The sequence below is a fragment of the Natator depressus genome, chromosome 8 (assembly GCF_965152275.1).
Source record: "Natator depressus isolate rNatDep1 chromosome 8, rNatDep2.hap1, whole genome shotgun sequence".
Classification (NCBI taxonomy): domain Eukaryota; kingdom Metazoa; phylum Chordata; order Testudines; family Cheloniidae; genus Natator; species Natator depressus.
The window spans coordinates 95,557,078-95,574,330 of record NC_134241.1 but is presented as its reverse complement, the minus strand read 5'-3'; the positions used below and the strand labels follow the sequence as shown (position 1 = coordinate 95,574,330).

At 42.2% G+C, this 17,253-nt stretch overlaps 1 protein-coding gene across 2 annotated transcripts in view; it reads left to right on the top strand.

Moving 5' to 3' along the window:
* Positions 1-4,998: 4,998 nt before the first annotated feature.
* PODN (podocan) overlaps positions 4,999-17,253 on the top strand; it is a 41,474-nt gene continuing 29,219 nt past the window's right edge. Inside the window, exons 1-4 of one of the 2 annotated variants that reach the window (XM_074962310.1) lie at positions 4,999-5,072; positions 11,422-11,684; positions 14,470-14,563; positions 15,948-16,012. In XM_074962310.1, the coding sequence (XP_074818411.1) occupies positions 11,427-11,684; positions 14,470-14,563; positions 15,948-16,012 (417 nt within the window). In that variant the 5' untranslated portion in view covers positions 4,999-5,072; positions 11,422-11,426. Of the gene's footprint in view, positions 5,073-5,910; positions 6,052-11,421; positions 11,685-14,469; positions 14,564-15,947; positions 16,013-17,253 lie in introns of those variants that run through there. The other variant, XM_074962309.1, reaches the window with a different exon arrangement.

Here is a 17,253-nt window from a genome sequence, read left to right as displayed (position 1 = left end):
CTATGGACATGTTCTCAAATTCTGTGGATTCTATCCACATGCCCACTACCAGCCATCTTCTGAAGTTAAAAAAATCAAACACCCAAGTACAAGCATGTTAAGATAGAAGTATCCCTCTACTAGTAAAAAATTGGAAAAGAATACAAAACCCAAAAGGCTGATACTCCGGGTGGTTTTCATTCAGCTTCCTGAGCCTGGTATGTGGTTGAAAAGATTAGCCAGTGGGTTTGTTAGCTCAGCTATTAAATGTGAACAGAGTTGTTGACTGGCTAGAGGTCACTTGATTGTAGCTGTTGTATCTCAGACATTGCACATTTCTGTCCTCCTGCCCCTGGGCCTTTTTGTCAGTCATTGTGGCAGCATATGGCAAGAGGCCAGCAGCGATAGCCGGAAGCAATGGTTTCTTCTGTATCTTCATTTTTTGAAGATTGTGGTCTGACTGGTTCCTACCCATTGGAGCTACTCAAGAATTTCTTGGCAAATCCAAGTGAGCGACTTCCCTTCAGAAAACACTGCCATTATACAATGGGGTTTGGATAGATCTCCTTTATGCAAACAAATAACTGCCCAATGCTACTAATTTCAAGCTCAGAAAGTTTATAGATCAAAATCATATCCAGTCAGCAGGTTCGTAGGTATTTTGACACATTTGACAGTCATGGGTCCATCTGCAGACGATATCTCAACCATCCTACAACAATCCTTACTTGAAAATAATCCAAATCAGCAAAAACTGGAACTGAAGTCAGAGAAAGCAATCTCTTGCATTTAATCATGCACTTATTCTTAAGACTAAGTGACTGTTCCCGTTCTGCAAAACTTTCCTTTTGCATTTTGGTACTCAGCAGATGAACTCTGAACAGCATTTTTGACACACAGTTTCAATGAAAGATTAGATTTCAACTCTTTCAGAGCAAAAAGTCTTTTAAAATTTCAGTTTGGTACTCCACTTTTCATTTATAGGCCTCTATCTGCCACATAATGTTTGCTCCTGATATATAGGAACTGCATACAAAGTATTTACTGAACCCTTTAGAATGATAAAGGAAACAGATGTAATTGGTATACACACAAGCTACAGTAAATTGTAATAATGACACATTCTAATTGTACCTAAATTAAAATAATGCAGGCTGTATTGTTGCATAAACGTAAACAGAACTCCACTCTAGAATCCTCGGAGCATTCTGCTCATTCTGAAGCCACAATATGATCCAGTGAAACAAAATCACAACACTGGGGATCTTGCCATGTGTTGTGATACTGCCAGTTTCTTCCACTGGTATATGCATTGTCATGTTATAATAGTACCTTACGTCACCACTGTACTTCTGAAAACATTAAATAAAGAGAGTTACATTTTACGGTATGCTCAGTGTAATGGTTTCTGAAACAGCGATTAAAATGATTTGGTCCTGGCTACACTTGCAGTTAACCTTGGTTTCCAGAGCCGGTTCAGCTGCCCCTTTAACCAGTGGGTAAACTTCCTAGTATAAAGAAGGTAGGTCATGAATTGATATGGATCACAGCAATTGTTAACAATCAAGAATTGGGACAGAAACACTCACTTGCAAATGGAGATGATGTAAATAGCATAACATGAATATAAAAGGAAAGCCTGCTTGACATGCAAAACAAATTTGCACAGAGTTTGGCTCACTTTTATCAAGTAAGCTGGAAAAGGATGCAGGGGAAGAAATGTTTGCCACCAAGTTGAAGAGCATCCAGATCTAAGACCTGAATTTGCAGAGAAATCCCAGGTTTTACACATGGCCCTGGTTTTTCAGTTGGAGTGTTGATTTTTCTGCAGTGCTTCAGAATATTAGCCAAAGGGCAGAAATACCTTAGCGGTCTCACACTACTGTCTCAGTCCTTCTGCTGTTCTCCCTCTCCTCATCTCCTTGTCATAACTTGTATTAAAGGAGGAAAATCCTTCACTCTTTCTCCACTACTATACTACTGGATGTAATGCATACAAGATACACGTTTCCTTAATGTCTCTTTTATTGGGCTTCTAAAAACCCTCAGGCGTGGAGAAATTAAGTAGACCAAGCTATACTCTTAGCAGGACATCATATGCCAGCACCACTGTACAGTCATAGTTAAGGCTGTGTGTTTTGCAGTTAAAATGGAAGTTCAAGCTTGTTTTGTATGAAAAACAGTGCATCTGCCCCAAACTTTTGGCATATAATCTCTGAGTATAGCTTGAATTTTCTGAACAATTTCAAGAAGATCAGTTAACTTCTTCCCCAAATATGAATGTTTTTCCAGAACAGAGAGTAGGAGTGACTGCTGGGGGGAAGTTTGGCTCTTAATGTTGGTGGTGGTCTTGGGAAGGCGATATTGACAAGTTGGCACAACCTTAACTCTGCCCATTAGGATGCCATGTTGGCATTGTTATAAAGGTCATTCTAGTAGTGAGGTGTGTGTGTTTTGGTTGAGGAATAAAAGGCATATTGTGTTGGATGATTTAACTTTTTGTTTTCTTGGTTTTGTGTTAAGTGTGTTGTGTATAGAGCAACCTTAACTCTCTCACAACAGTGTTTTTGTGTAGTATATTGAAAACAGACAAACACAATCAGGATTCCCCCATTGTACAATGTTCTTACCTTTTATAGCCACAACAGTCTGATCACACGGGATGTTTACGCCCCATCTTATCCTAATAGAGAAGAATCTGTTCAAGTGTTAGTGAGAGGTGAAAACCACTAAGTTCCCTGCTCATGTGCGGTAGAATGAAATTCCTTCATGACCCCAAATTAGGTGGTGATTTAAGCTCTGCTTGTGCACAAGAATCACTTGCTTCATCCACTGGTGATGGGGAATGGGGGCAAAGTCCTTCTTTGATGTAACCTAAACTTGGTTTGCAGGTGTCTTTCATTTCCAGACTGGCCATGTGTTTCTCATATGTTGCATAAAATAAATAGATCATTACTGAAGCCTTTGTCACCTCTTTAAGAACCTGTACGTACAAGAAGATTCCCTGTTTGCCATCATAACCTTGTCTTCTCCAAGTAACATAGACTTAAGCTCTTCACCATCTCATAACTAAGATCCTCCATACCTTTTGATCATCTGTTTTCCTGGCCCTCAGAATGTATGCATCTCTGCATTGACAGAGTGCTCCAAACTGAATGAAGTGGTGGAACTCTAGCAGGCTGCTATTTCAAGTACCCCAGCTTTTTGTGTTAACCTGATTCCTTTTCCCCCATCTCTCTGATTCTCCCTTGCAGGCAGTGAAGTATTGCACAGGAAATGTTTGACTACTAGCCTCTTCTATATAGTGAAAATAACTTTTCTGGTATCAAAGGCCTTAAAAAAACAACACTTCTACTTCAGGCAGTAGGCTTAGTAGTTTCAGGTTCCCAGCTCATATGAGCAAAAACTTCAGCTTCAGCAGTTAAACCTTTATAAAGTTTCCCCTTTGTTTGTGGGCTTCAGTGAATAATCTTTTTCTTTTTGAAATATGTCACTATTTTTATCAACTGAAATTAGGTTGTTGATCATTTATCATATTGGTAAAGAAACACTGTCGGAGCCTCCATCAAATTAGTGTTGAATAAAGACTGGGAGTGGATGGGTCATTACACAAACTGAAAACTATTTCCTCATGCTAATTTCCCCCCTACTGTTACTCACACCTTCTTGTCAACTGTTTGAAATGGGCCATCCTGATTATCACTACAAAAGGTTTTTTTTCTCCTGCTGATAATAGCCCACCTTAATTGATTTGTCTCCTTAGAGTTGGTATGGCAACCCCCATCTTTTCGTGTTCTCTGTGTATATATATCTTCCTACTGTATTTTCTGCTCCATGCAGCTGATGAAATGGGTTTTAGATCACGAAAGCTTATGCTCTAATAAATTTGTTAGTCTCTAAGGTGCCACAAGTACTCCTCGTTCTCTTTTTTTAAATAGGTAGTCGTCCTGTCAAAACCAGACTGCTTAAGGACCTATTTCTGCAGATCCCAGTGACCTGCAGAAGGGATTGTATCATGATTTAAATTTTGGTACTTAAGCTTTTCAGGCTAAAAATACTCCTCCTTGCAGGTGTTAACTGCTAATGTTATCAACTGGGTATGGCACTCTTAGAGGTGGGGCATTACACTAAATGAGTTTGGCTGGAAATGTTTTCTGCATGTGTTCCTTAGGCTTAGATTGTCAGCTCGCTGGGGGCAGGCACAGCTTCCTTTATATGTCTGCACAGGGGATCTCATCTAACTGATGGCTACAATCGCATACTAATGGTTACATAAGTATATGGGAGTCATGCCCTTCAGTTTGGATTAATAGTCATTGAAGCAAATTCAGACTTGGCATGATTAAAGGACTGGTTTGAGAGGGGTTTGTCTAGCAGATTCTCATAATGGAAATGCAAAGGGACTGGGGGCTGAGCACATAGGAAAGAGCACAGATGGGGTGTGCTAGAAGGGGATAAGCAAGTGCGGAAAGCAACAGTTTGGGAGTATCTTGAATCATGATTAATCTAAAACAAAGCACAAGCCTCAGGAAAAATATCATTCCCAAGAGAGAACAAGTCCTGCCCCCTCTCACTTATGTCTTTTTTCTAAAATGATTAATGAGTTAGGCTGCCATTGACCTCCTGCTTTTCCTCTCTGCATAATCTGATTTTCAGAGGCACACGTTACTCTGAGCAAAGCAGCACCAGACCCCTCCATAATGGTCTTCTGCTCCCTGAAAACAGATTGCTGCTTTGTGTTGCCTTTGTTGTGTGTGGTCTAGGGGGTCACACAATGGGGACTGTGGCAGAGGAGGGTGGGAAGTGCGGAATAAATCCTAGATCTCTGAATCATTTTAAAACACAGCAGCCAATTTTTAAAAAAAAATAACACACACTTCCCACACTGACTTCTGGGAACCTGCTCATGGTCTGGGGTGGATCAGTTCCAGTTGATTATACAAGCCTGGAAGAAGAGGGGGACAAAACAGCTGAACCGGTGTTAACTAAATGTTCAGCTGGAGTCTGAAGGGAAGAGTCTTTTTTTGGAGCACAGCAAGGACCAGGAAGGCCTTTTTCCGAGCAGGGAGAGCTTGCCTGCAGGTTTCTTACAGGTACAGTACAGGGCACAGCAGACCATTCACGCAACAGATTGTTTTCTTTACAGTATGCCACCTCTGACTGGAATAACCCACTCCTGGTGTAAAAAAAACCCATCACATTGCCTGGAAATGCTACTGCACTCAGAGCTAATTATGTTCTAAAGAGCAGCTCATCTCCCTCCTGCAAAGGGGAGAGTGAACAGGAAATGCAATGATCCCGACCAAAACTGATTATTGGGGGTGGGAGGGAGGGAGAGGTGAGTGAAATGCTGGGATGCGGGGAGTGAAGAGGAGGAAGATGGACTGGGGAAGAAGGAAGGATTTTTTATTTCTCAGATTCTGGAATTCTATCCTGAGGTTTCTGGGATTTTGCAGGCTTTCTCTAGTCCCTGAAGATCTGCTGATGGGGTGAAAATCAAGGAGAGCTAGAGAGGAAAAGATGGGAAGAATTTGTTCATTTCAGCCAGCCCCAACAGCAGGGTGGGTGGGAGATCCAGAATTTGGCACGCTCCTTAAATAAATAAATAAATTAATGAAGTTGCACTGACAATGTAAATATCATGCAGTGAAATGTTAAGCATGTACAGCCTTTGCTTCCCTTCCATCCGTTCTTTAAATTGCTCCTCTTTTTGGCATCTCTTGCTGGTCTCGCAAAGTGTGCTGACAAGAGAGACTGGAGGTTGTTCCTTGTCCAAGTCTTTATGTTCAGACTACAGCTGCTTCCCCCCTTATCTCTGCTCACATTTTCCCATTCGGTAAGTTTGGAAAATTCCTCTCCGATTTCACTGGAAAGGACAGGAAATTCTCTTTGGGAGACGGGTGCCTATTTCTCGCTCTAGTTTTGCTGCTCACATCTGGAAAGGATCTGACTTGGGAAAGGGAAAATATCTTTCTGAGCTCAGTGTGTGTAACTGACATGGCATGAACTAAGGGGAGCCTTTGGGGGCAAGAGAAACGCTTTTCTCCATTCATTTGATCTCTGTCAACAACGGTGAGTTGTTTTAGCACTTTATTTTGTAACAGTTTGGTACACTGAGAGCATTGAACAAGCCTGCCTTTTAGCTACAGCCTTTAGAAAAGACATTTAATTCAAATAACAAATACACATGACCTGCTGATCTTAAAAACAAATGAAGATCATGTTTTTTAAAATTGAGACTGTCTTGTGAGGTTGAGTGTGGAGAACTGTAGACATGATGGTGAAATATAGAGAACATGCTTATGCTGTTTGTTCAGATCATCTTCCTTACTGTACAGTGTAACTGACTCCTGCAACTTCCCTTGCTGCTTGAGACTGATTGCTGAAGCACTGGGCTGCTGGTACTGCAGTGGATGATGGTAGCTGCAATGTGATGGAGTAAATTTTGGTTCTATGTGGGACCGTGCACAATGAAATCAGAAGGTGCAGACACAACCCAGAAGAAACCCTGCACTGACTTCCAATACAATTGCAATTTTGTTCTGAGGCACAGGGCCTGATCCAAAGTTCACTGATGTCTTTCCATTGACTTCAAGGGGCTTTGGATCAGGCCCTTAGTAAACTAATGTGTTTTGGATTATGCTCTTAGTGATCTTAACAGGGTTAGTCTCTTCAAGCTTTCTTTGAACTAAGAGAAATCAAAATCCATGCCTACATTTACTTCCTGAACTCCAGAAGCAAGCAGATGTTCCTTATCCAAAGTGTCACTCTGTGGCACCATAGCAATAATCACTTCAAAGGCATTGTAGCAGAAAAGCACATATTGATGGCAGCAGTGTGAGACTTCCTCTCGCATATTAGAACATGATACCAGATTTTACACTCTCACCTCGCTTTAGTCAACTGATGTCTATGTAAAAGTGTCAGAAAGCACTAGTTTGAGTCCAAAAACGGTCAGGTCAACTATAGCTCTGGTGTAAGTTGGTTCTACTGCATTGACTTCAATGTAGTTACACCAGGGCTGCCTCTGGCTGACATTTAAAATATTTTAATTAGTCCTTTTTTCATCAGCTATAAAAACAAATCAATATATGATTTAAAAAAAGCAGAAATTGTGGTTTTTCTAGCTTTTCAATACTTTCAGAAGACATCAGGAAAGATTAGGTAACAACGATGGATTGCAATAAACCAATTCGCTGTGTCAGGTTTCTGAGGTCAGGTCTGGCACTAAATATTCTCAAAAAGAAAAGGAGAACTTGTGGCACCTTAGAGACTAACCAATTTATCTGAGCATAAGCTTTCGTGAGCTACAGCTCACTTACTGAGCTGTAGCTCACGAAAGCTTATGCTCAAATAAATTTTAGTCTCCTAGGTGCCATAAGTCCTCCTTTTCTTTTTGTGAATACAGATTAACACGGCTGCTACTCTGAAACTAAATATTCTAGAGTTCGACCTGCCTCACTGCTAGCAGACGCACTGCGCTACATTTTGATCTCACACAAGTAGACGTCTAGAGTAACTCCATTCAAATCCATTAATTTACTTTCGATTTACACCAATTAAACTGGCAACAAATCTGGAGTGCCTAAAGTTTTGTAAAAACAAAGGCATACACAGGAATTAAACACCGGGGGCTGGCCTGTGTCAGCTGCTTCATGCTTGTTCTATGGGGCTGTAAAATTCTGATGTAGACATGCAGGCTCAGGCTGGAGCTCAGAGTCTAGGACCCTGTAAGGGAGGAGGGGCTCAGAACTCAGGCTCCAGCCTGAGCCCAAAGGTCTACACTTCAATTTCATAGCCCCAGGCCCTGAGCCCCACAAGCCCAAGTCAGCTAAACTGGGGCCAGCTGCAGGGCCGCAGGTGTTTCATTGCAGTGTAGACATATCTTGAGACAGCTGACCCAGGCCAGCCACGGGTGTTTAACTGCAACATAGACAAACCCAATGCGTCTGAGGGCCAGATTCTCACTTGCTCAAAAACAGCTGGTCTCCCAGTTCACAGCATCTGAAAACCTGGCTCTGAGAGATTCTTGTTTCTGAACTCAAAAGAGAAGCATTGATTGTCAGAGCTGAATGGAGTAATTATGTCATATTAAGGGCGACAACCCATTATGTTTGGATCTTGAAGGAACAGTATCAATACGAACCAGCTATCCCAGAAAGGCTGTTCCAGGACCTTCCATGTTTGGAACTGGCTGGAGCATGCAGTAGACCCTAGATCACATTGTCTCAAATGCTGCATCCTCTGCAGGACTGAAAAAAGAAGAAAGGATAAAATAAAGGCCACTACCAGCTCTTACTGCAAATTATCATCTATGAAACCTGAGACGTGCTAAGAATGAAACAGAGGGAGCTGGGCCTGCGCCAGCTGGCTGATTCGGCAGATATTTAACTTCTGTTTAGATTATTCCAACCTGCAGCCAGAAAGATAGAGGTTGAATAATAGCCAAGGCTCTAAGGTTCAGATAAATGTTGCTGTCCAAAATCAATGGACGATCCAGACCATATTTTACTGCAGTAGCTCAAGATTTCATTACAGTTCAATGCATATAAAACAGACCCAGTGTAGGGCCATCCTGACAGCATGAGTCACTATTTTCCAGCACACCTTGTTTACATTAACCAGGGCACTGTGTAGTGATGGGAATTTATTTCCATATGCAAAACTTTGTGGAACATTATGATCAACAGTTGCATAAGAATAACATTGCATAACCTCATATATAAATCTCCCCAAGGACCTGGCGTTTCTCAGTGTGAGAAAGGGAATAACTTACTTCAGTAGCTGGGGCTAGTTCAGCGGATGCTGCTACCCCTGCAGCCACAGGGCGCCCAGGGTAGCCATTCTTGAGACACGTTGAAACAATAATGCAGTGGTTCTCAAACTGTGGTCGACATGGCACTGCCCAGTCACATGACCTTTATTCCTCTCCTTGTTTCCAGCTCCTAAATTGCTTTAAAAGAAACTGAAAATACATAAAGGGAGAGTAAGAATGGGCTAATGGTTAGGGTGTTAGTCTGGAGCTGGAGAGCTCAAGGCTCAAGTCCCAACTTTGCCACAAACCTCTGTGTAACCTTGCGCAAGTCTCTCTGTGCCTTAATTCCCCCTAGGTCATCGGGGCACTATTAGGATAAAAAGACTAAAGACCATGAGGTACTCAGATACTATGGGTCATCTAGAGATACAGAGAAAATGAGGGGGTCTAATTTAGCTGTTTCCACTCAAGAAAGAGATCTTGGAGTCTGTGGATAGTTCTCTGAAAACATCCACTCAATGTGCAGCGGCAGTCAAAAAAGCAAACAGAATGTTGGGAATAATTAAGAAAGGGCTAGATAATAGGAGAGAAAGTATCATGTTGCGTTTATATAAATCCATGGTACGCCCACATCTTGAATACCGCATGCAGATGTGGTCTCCCCATCTCAAAAAGGTTCAGAAAAGGGCAACAAAAATGATTAGGGATATGGAACAGCTTCCGTATGAGGAGAGATTAATAGGATTTGGACTCTTCAGCTTGGAAAAGATGACTAAGGGGGAGGATATGATAGAAGTCTATAAAATCATGACTGTTGTGGATAAAGTAAATAAGGAAATGTTATTTACTCCTTCTCATAACACAAGAACTAGGGGTTGCCAAGTGAAATTAATAGGCAGCAGATTTAAAACAAACAAAAGGAAGTATTTTTTCACACAACGCGCAGTCAGTCAACCTGTGGAACTCCTTGGCAGAGGATGTTTTGAAGGCCAATACTATAACAGGGTTCAAAAAAGAACTAGATAAATTCATGGAGGATAGGTCCATCAATGGCTATTAGCCAGGATGGGCAGGGATGGTGTCCCTAACCTCTGTTTGCCAGAAGTTGGGAATGGATCACTTGATGATTACCTGTTCTGTTCATTCCCTCTGGGGCACCTGGATTGGCCACTGTCGGAAGACAGAATACTGGGCTAGATGGACCCTTGTTCTGACCCTGTATGGCCGTTCTTATGTACCTTAGCTGGACAGATGAAATGCTTTCCTAATGTTCCATATGACAACTACTACAATCCTCACAGGGATGAGATGTGATTACAAATAGGAGGGAACAGTGGGTCAGTATCTATGAAGAGTTGTCTGTTGAATCACCAGTGCCACTGCTCTGTAAGTGTGATTGCTGTGTTATGCGTAAATAGTTAATGAAGTCCAGCAGATGGTGCTCAAGAATATGTAGCATACTTCCGAGTTCTGTAGGTCCAATAAAATGCCTTGTTGTGCACTGCATAGGGCTTCCTCTTTAGATGGAGCTCTTAATAGCCACCCTCTGCACCCCTGGTCCTTTAGCCTCTTTTATGCACTTACTGTAGAATTCCTACTTTACCAAGATACTTCTGTGTGCTTAAAAGGGCAGATCTGCTAGGCTCTGTGGCAAACCATTATGAGGAACAAATTAAACGTGAACGGTCGTAATGCCATCTGGCAATAATACAGACAGGTGGAGGGTTTCCACAGCTGGGCTGACTAATTGCCAAGTCTCAGTTTCCACTGGGCCTGGAGTCAGTCCGGTAATGATGCGAGAAACTCCAGTGCTCTCCTGAATTTTAGCTTTGCCTGGAGGGGGAAACCCCCTTCTGATTGGCTGCTTTCCTTGCTTCTCTGGCTCCTGGAGAAGGAAAGCCAATCAGGGCTGTTGCAGGATGCAGGCTGAGCTCTCTCTACCTCCCTTCCTTGCAACCTGACACCTTCACAATAGGGGTGGGTGGTGGTGGTGGAAGGAAGCAGAAAGAGCTTAGGGCAGCTCTGCTCCCTCCCTCTCTTCCTGTGAGCAAAGGGACTGCTCCTTCTCTTCCCTCCCAGACTGGAAGGGACAATGGGGGGTAAAAAGCTCCTGGAGCTGCTCCCAGCCCTAGCCTGGAAAGGGGGAAAGGGAATCCTGCTGCAGGTCCTTGCCAGGCCTGGGTGAGGGAGGTGAAAGGGTCCAGGAGCTGCAGAAGGAGCAGAAGTAAAACTGGAAGGGCAGTGCTGATGGGGAGTTGAGGGGGCAGAATTAGTTGCTGGGCAGGGGGACAGGCAGATGTTGGGGGGAGAGCTCCTGAAATGGGAGCCAAAATCACCACAACCAATTTAGAAGTGAAAAGAGAAAAGCACAATATAAACTTTATAAAAAATCTCATGATTTTTGCCAATCGCTTTATTGTCGGGAGGCTGACTCAGGATTTTTGAATCTGTGGGGTTGACAATACTGATGCTGAGATGTTAGCTTGGTTGCCCGCACGGCAATTAGACCCATTCTGCTATTTGGTGTGATTTTTACTGTTTAAATCGCCTGCTATGTGGCAGTCAACCCGAAATGATTAGGTCCTTTACCTTCCACTTGTAGTTTGTGTTGGGCTTTACAACAGAAATAGTATTTAGCCTGCAAAAATACTAACTCCCCACTTACTGTGATGTTTGTTTGGTTTCAGTGGAAATGCTTCCAAGCAGCAGATCCCTGCTGGTGCTGTGGCTTTTGGTATTTAGCTACAACATGATCCATGGTCACAATGATGAAGACAATGAGTTTCTGGAAAATTCATCCAAATTACTGAATCCAGACCCTAATTTCCTGGCTCCGGACTGCCCTAGAGACTGTACCTGCACCCAGGAAGGAGTTGTGGATTGTGGAGGGATTGATCTGAAAGAATTTCCCATAGATTTACCAGAGTCAACAAACCACCTTTCCTTGCAGGTAAAATAAAACACAACAGGATTGTTCACCAAAACAGCAGGCCTGATTCAGCGCTATCCCATGGCTCCTTTGAATAGCGCCAGTGGGGGCCTATCCACTTGACTCAGAGCTGGGGTGTTCTGGGACTGGCTGCAGGTAGAGAAAATGTATGGCAGGGCATCCCTACCCTCAGCTGTTTCGCACTGCCATAAGACCCATGTGGTCTAAGACAGTGGGGAGCACAAGGTACAGCAGCCCTGATGGCTAGGCTGGGGCCACACTGTGCCCTGGCAGCCCACGGATTAGTCCCCAGAAGATTCCCTACCCCTAGCTCCCAAGGCTGCTTGCATCTCTGGCTCTCTGATTTTCCCTTTCTGTTTCTTCTTTCACCTTCCTGCCTCAGAGGTCAGCGATCTGATCAGCAGAAAGATTCTGTGCCTGACAAATATTAATTACATTGAAGTTTATATTCATTTATTTTAAAATGTTTTTTTCCCCTCAGACAGGTATGGGAGACCTTTAACTCTGGTATTACACCTCCCTGAGATCTGGTTGTGTAAAGGGAGCAAATGATCAAAGTTGAGACCTTCCTTGTGGCTCAGAGGAGAATTTTTCCTCAAATAAGAGCCTTCAGTGTATAATAATCCTTAATTCTGCTCTCCCTTTGGAAAACCCAGGCTTAATTCTTCCCTGGTGTAACTGCAGCAGCTGCCAAGAAGTTCCCTCGTCTCACTTATTAATCGAAATATCATAAACAGGATCCACTGGCCCAGATGCATTCCCCTACCCCCAGTGCCAAACATCCCCCAAACCCCCATCTATACAGAAACATGGGAAGTTAAATGGTCATGATGAGCAAAATCATCCAAATGAGAAGAACTTACAAGGGCTGAAAACAGCCATCTTGCGACCTCGTTGGGAATCCACAGGAAGGGAATTCCATAGATGAGGCCCTTGCACGCAGCTGGTGCTGACCTCATCCAAGCCAAGTTCAGCAATATGATCCCAGTGGGTCATTTTAAAATGGAAGGCAGTAGGCATAATAAGCTCACTTCCCTAAATAATGGTTATGTTTATTGAGGCTGAGTGGTTTTTCAGGGCAAGGGTATGCATGTGTGAGGATATATGTTCTAAACTTCTTAGGCCTTGTCTACATGGGAAAGTGTTACCAGCATAACCCTCTGTGTGGACTCTCATTCTGGAGGGTGGCTTTTTTTTTTTTTTTTTAGTTAAACCTCTTTCCAAGTGACTGACAAACTAAATGTAATAAAGGCACTCATGCTGATGTCAGAGTGCTTTCTAGGGGATTATGCTACTGTCACTAGACTGGATTAAATTCATGCCTTAGTTATACAAGTCTAACTTTCCCATGTCGACAGGTCCTTAGATGAATCAACTCACACTGTGCTGTCAGTAGCTTCATTTGCCAAGAAGGGGTTTTTGCAGAAGTTTAGTAAGTTGCAATTTAATTAAAGGCATATTTTTCCTCCCTTTGATCCATCGTCTGAGGCCTCTGGTAGAGCAGGGCAGTTGTGTTCAAGACAAAGTGATTAATGCTGGTGTTCATCAAATCTCACTGAAAGTCCTTAAAATTAAGCCCTTCCCTTTCCTTGCTCGCCACAGTGACAACATGCTGTGTTACTGCTCCCCATCAGGCAAGCATTTGATCAAGTGTTGATTGCTATTCATTCATAAGTTTTGAAATGTTGTAGTGCCAGGCCAGTGGAACACATTCATAATTATTCTTTTTTACTGGAGAACGTGAGTCAGATTGTGCGCTTAGTTAAAGCAGTGTGAATTCAAAGTAATTCCACAGTCAATGCAGTGACTGCAGATTCCCACTGGTATAGAATGTGTCCTGTGGTCCCTAATTAGTGTATTTTTGGTATTTATCATGTTTGATAAATTGATGGAGTGCACAGTTTTGCAATGGAAAATTCAGAGTTGTCAATCAATGCACAGCTGTAGTCAGAAAAGTTGTAATGTAAAATGACACCTTATTACTCAACAGATGTGTTCCAGGTGTGTTCCAGTTAGAGCTATTTTACTGTCAAAACAGAAGTTTAATTCCTGTTAGCCCACTAGATGGGCTGTGGGAGACTGGACAGGATTCTATGCTGTAAGCTCTTTGGAGAAGAGGCTGTAATTTTCTATATATAGCTCTTAGCCCCTGACCTGGTTGAGGCCTCTAGATGCTACCATAATATACATGTTTAATACGAATATGAACACTATTAAGCCTTCTATACTATAAAATAATGTTAACTAAAGTCTGATGGCAGATTCTTTATTAGCGGTGGCATGTCAGAAATAGAACCCAACTTGACTTTCAGATCTCAATGTGAGTTTGCAGTTCGGAAAAAAACTTTCATTCTACTTATAAAACCAATCGCGTTTGATTTAAAAAAATAAAATCACTGACAGAAAATAAACCTGGGGGACCCCCCCCCCCCAATATGCCAGTCTTACATAGTCTTTTTTCAGAGTAAAGCTGTGGTTTAATTACCTGTCAGCTGTTCAGAGGGTTTGTCTCTGCCTAAGGGCATTATAGGCTTTACTAGAACCTGTTCCTCATGAAGTACAGGACCTGGATATTTCTAGGGATGATCCCAAGCTGCAGAACATGGCTTTGCAAGATTTCTAATTCTGTTAACTTTGGGTTTGTCAGATTTGAGAGCTGAGTTTGGCCTTTATAGTCAGGGGTCTATTTTTGATATTCAGATCCAGATCCAAACTTTCCAAAAGTTAAGAGCTAGGGTCCTTCTCTGATTACTTAACTGATGATTTCTATTCTTCCTTTCCTTAGAATAACCAGATAGAAGAAATCTTTCCAGAAGAGCTTGCACGTCTTTACAGACTAGAAACGCTCAATTTACAGAACAACAGGCTCACTTCGAAAGGTAAGCTGGAAAAGCCAAGCATCAGAGTATAGAGAGCCACTGATGAGCACTGCAACAAGCCAGTCAGTAGTCACAGATGGAAGGCGTGAGGAACAGTGCGTGTGCTCAGATGTTATTAAATGATTAGAATGGCTGGCTAATCAGTGTCACTCCTTTGGCCAGCACACAAAACGTGGAGGCACTTCATCATCTGAAAAATAATGCTCAGTGCATAAAAATGCAGTCCTCCTTGTACCAAAGGAAGAGACATGGCAGCAATATTATGTACTGTGGCATAGCACACGCATATCCAGGAAACTCCCTCCAGTCCCTCTAGAGCGCACCAGTACAATCCAAATTGGATCCAGAAATATCTGCATGCTGAACAAATTCCCTATGACAGAGCCTGCTCCTTAATTCACTCCTTCAGTTCAATTCAGTTAATTTGATGTCTAAATTACTCAAAACCTTTGGAACCAAACCATATTAATTAAAAATAACATAACTCCCACCCTTTCTGTCAACCCACTTTGACTGCTTCAGGCAAGTTTTGCTGGATAAGTCAAGCACTCGAACATTGCCATTTAGTTAATAAGGAAAAGGCCAGATTTTGAAAGAGGAAGAAAAGAGAGGCTGGGGAAGAGCCACATGATAATAAAGGGGGAAGGTGTGTGATTCAGAATGGTACTGCGGTCCACACACTCTGGTGTGACCCTGTCTGTGAGGTGCACCCTACTACTCATACGGATAACGGGAGCAGCCTCCTATTTCAGGGTGTACAAGTAGGCTTGAGTGGAAGCACTGGGCCATTGTACATCGATAATGCACAGCAAAATGAAAATTTTACTTAATAGATTCAGGACCTGGTCTTGCTTCCTTTTCAGTTAATAGTGAAACTTCTTCCATTAACTTCAGTGGGTGCATGACTGAGCCGTAAGTTTCAAATATGCTATGATTTAGACTATGTCCTTATGAGAAGAATTTTCTATAAGTTCATAAAAAGAAATTAACCAAAAAACTCTAAAGATGTTGAGGTGCAGGGGAGGGAAGAAAATCCACATTTGATTCCTGTCCTTTCTTCCCAGGCAGCATGGATGCTCTGTGCAGTTAGTAATATATATCCCACAGCAAGCGACCTTAAATCCCGTGCACTCTTTTACATCTTCTGATCATCACGCTCGTTACTACAGGCTAAGCAATGTGCTTTGTTCAGACAGCGCTTTTTATGAATCTCTTTAGCCTTTATAATAACAGAAAATGAAACAACAATGAAAAGCATGTGTCAGGTTGTTTCTGAAAAATATTTAAAACTTACATTATAGATATCCTTTGGGAGACAAAAAAGCCCCTCTAGCATTCTCATTCACAAAGGGTGCTGACTGTAAATCATTCCTGTTGTTTGAAGGGCTTCCAGAGGAGGCATTTGAACAGCTGGAGAATCTGAATTACTTGTACCTTGCAAACAATAAGGTAAGAGGGGACAATGGTTTTTGTAGATGCCTTCTGGCGTTATTCATAAAGTTAAACAATAATGATGATTTTAAAAAATACGTTTGTTCTCCATGCCTGTCATGTTGTGCTGAGGTGTGTAGTTCCAATCAGGGCTCATCTGTGGCTATCTACAATTAAAACTTCCGTCATGCTGCAAAACTGTTAATGCAAAAGGGCTATTTATGCTCTTAAGATGTTGTGTGAAGACGTTCGTTTTAAGAGTGCATCAATCGGTAAGAGAGAGGTAGAAATTAATCACTCAAAATAGAACTCTCACCAGTGTGCACAGAGTTTCGTACCATCTGGAATCAGTGCGCACTTCTGTGCGCTATTGCTTCAGTGCAGGTGATTTCAATCCATTACTTCACGCATATACAGGCAAAAGAGTTTTCATCCACAAGCTCATTGGACCGTGTGGTGTTTGAACATGTAAAGTCTATAACCTGCACTCACTGGGGATCTGATCCAAAGCCCACTAAGTCAAGAGAGAGACTCCCACTGACTTGAAGATGACGTTCAATAATGACAAGTGCAAAGTACTACACTTCATTTAGAAGGGAAAATCAAATGCGCAAATACAAAATGGGGAATTACTGACTAGGCAGTAGCACTGTATGACACCGATGTTAGACACAGGAGGTAATCATTAAGCCCTGCTTGGCACTAGTCTCCAGTTTTGGGTGCCACTTTAAAAAAGATGCGTATAAACTGGAGAGTGTCCAGAGGAGAGTAATGAAAATGATAAAAGATTTAGAAAACCTGACCTGCGAGGAAAGGTTAAAAAAACTGGGAGTATTTAGTCTTGAGAAAAGGAGATTAAGGGGGGCCCTGAAAAATGTCTTCAAATATGTTAATTGATCACTGTCCTCTTTGTAACAGCCCTTGTTTTCCAGGTCCACCGAATGTAGGACAAGCAATAATAGGCTTAGTCTGCAGCAAGGGAGATTTAAATTCAATATTAGGAAAAACTTTCTAACTATAAGGATAGTTAAGTATGGAATAGGCATCAAAGGGAGGTTGTGGAATCCCCATCATTGGAGGTTTTAAAGAATACATTTGATAAACACCTGTCAGTTATGGTCTAGCTATACTTGGTCCTGCCTCAGTGCATGGGGTAGAACTGAGTGACCTCTTGAAGTCCCTTCCAGCTCTGCATTCCATGATTCTATGATTCTGTGGGCTTTGGATCAGGCTCTCGTTGGTGTACTTTTTCACCTGCA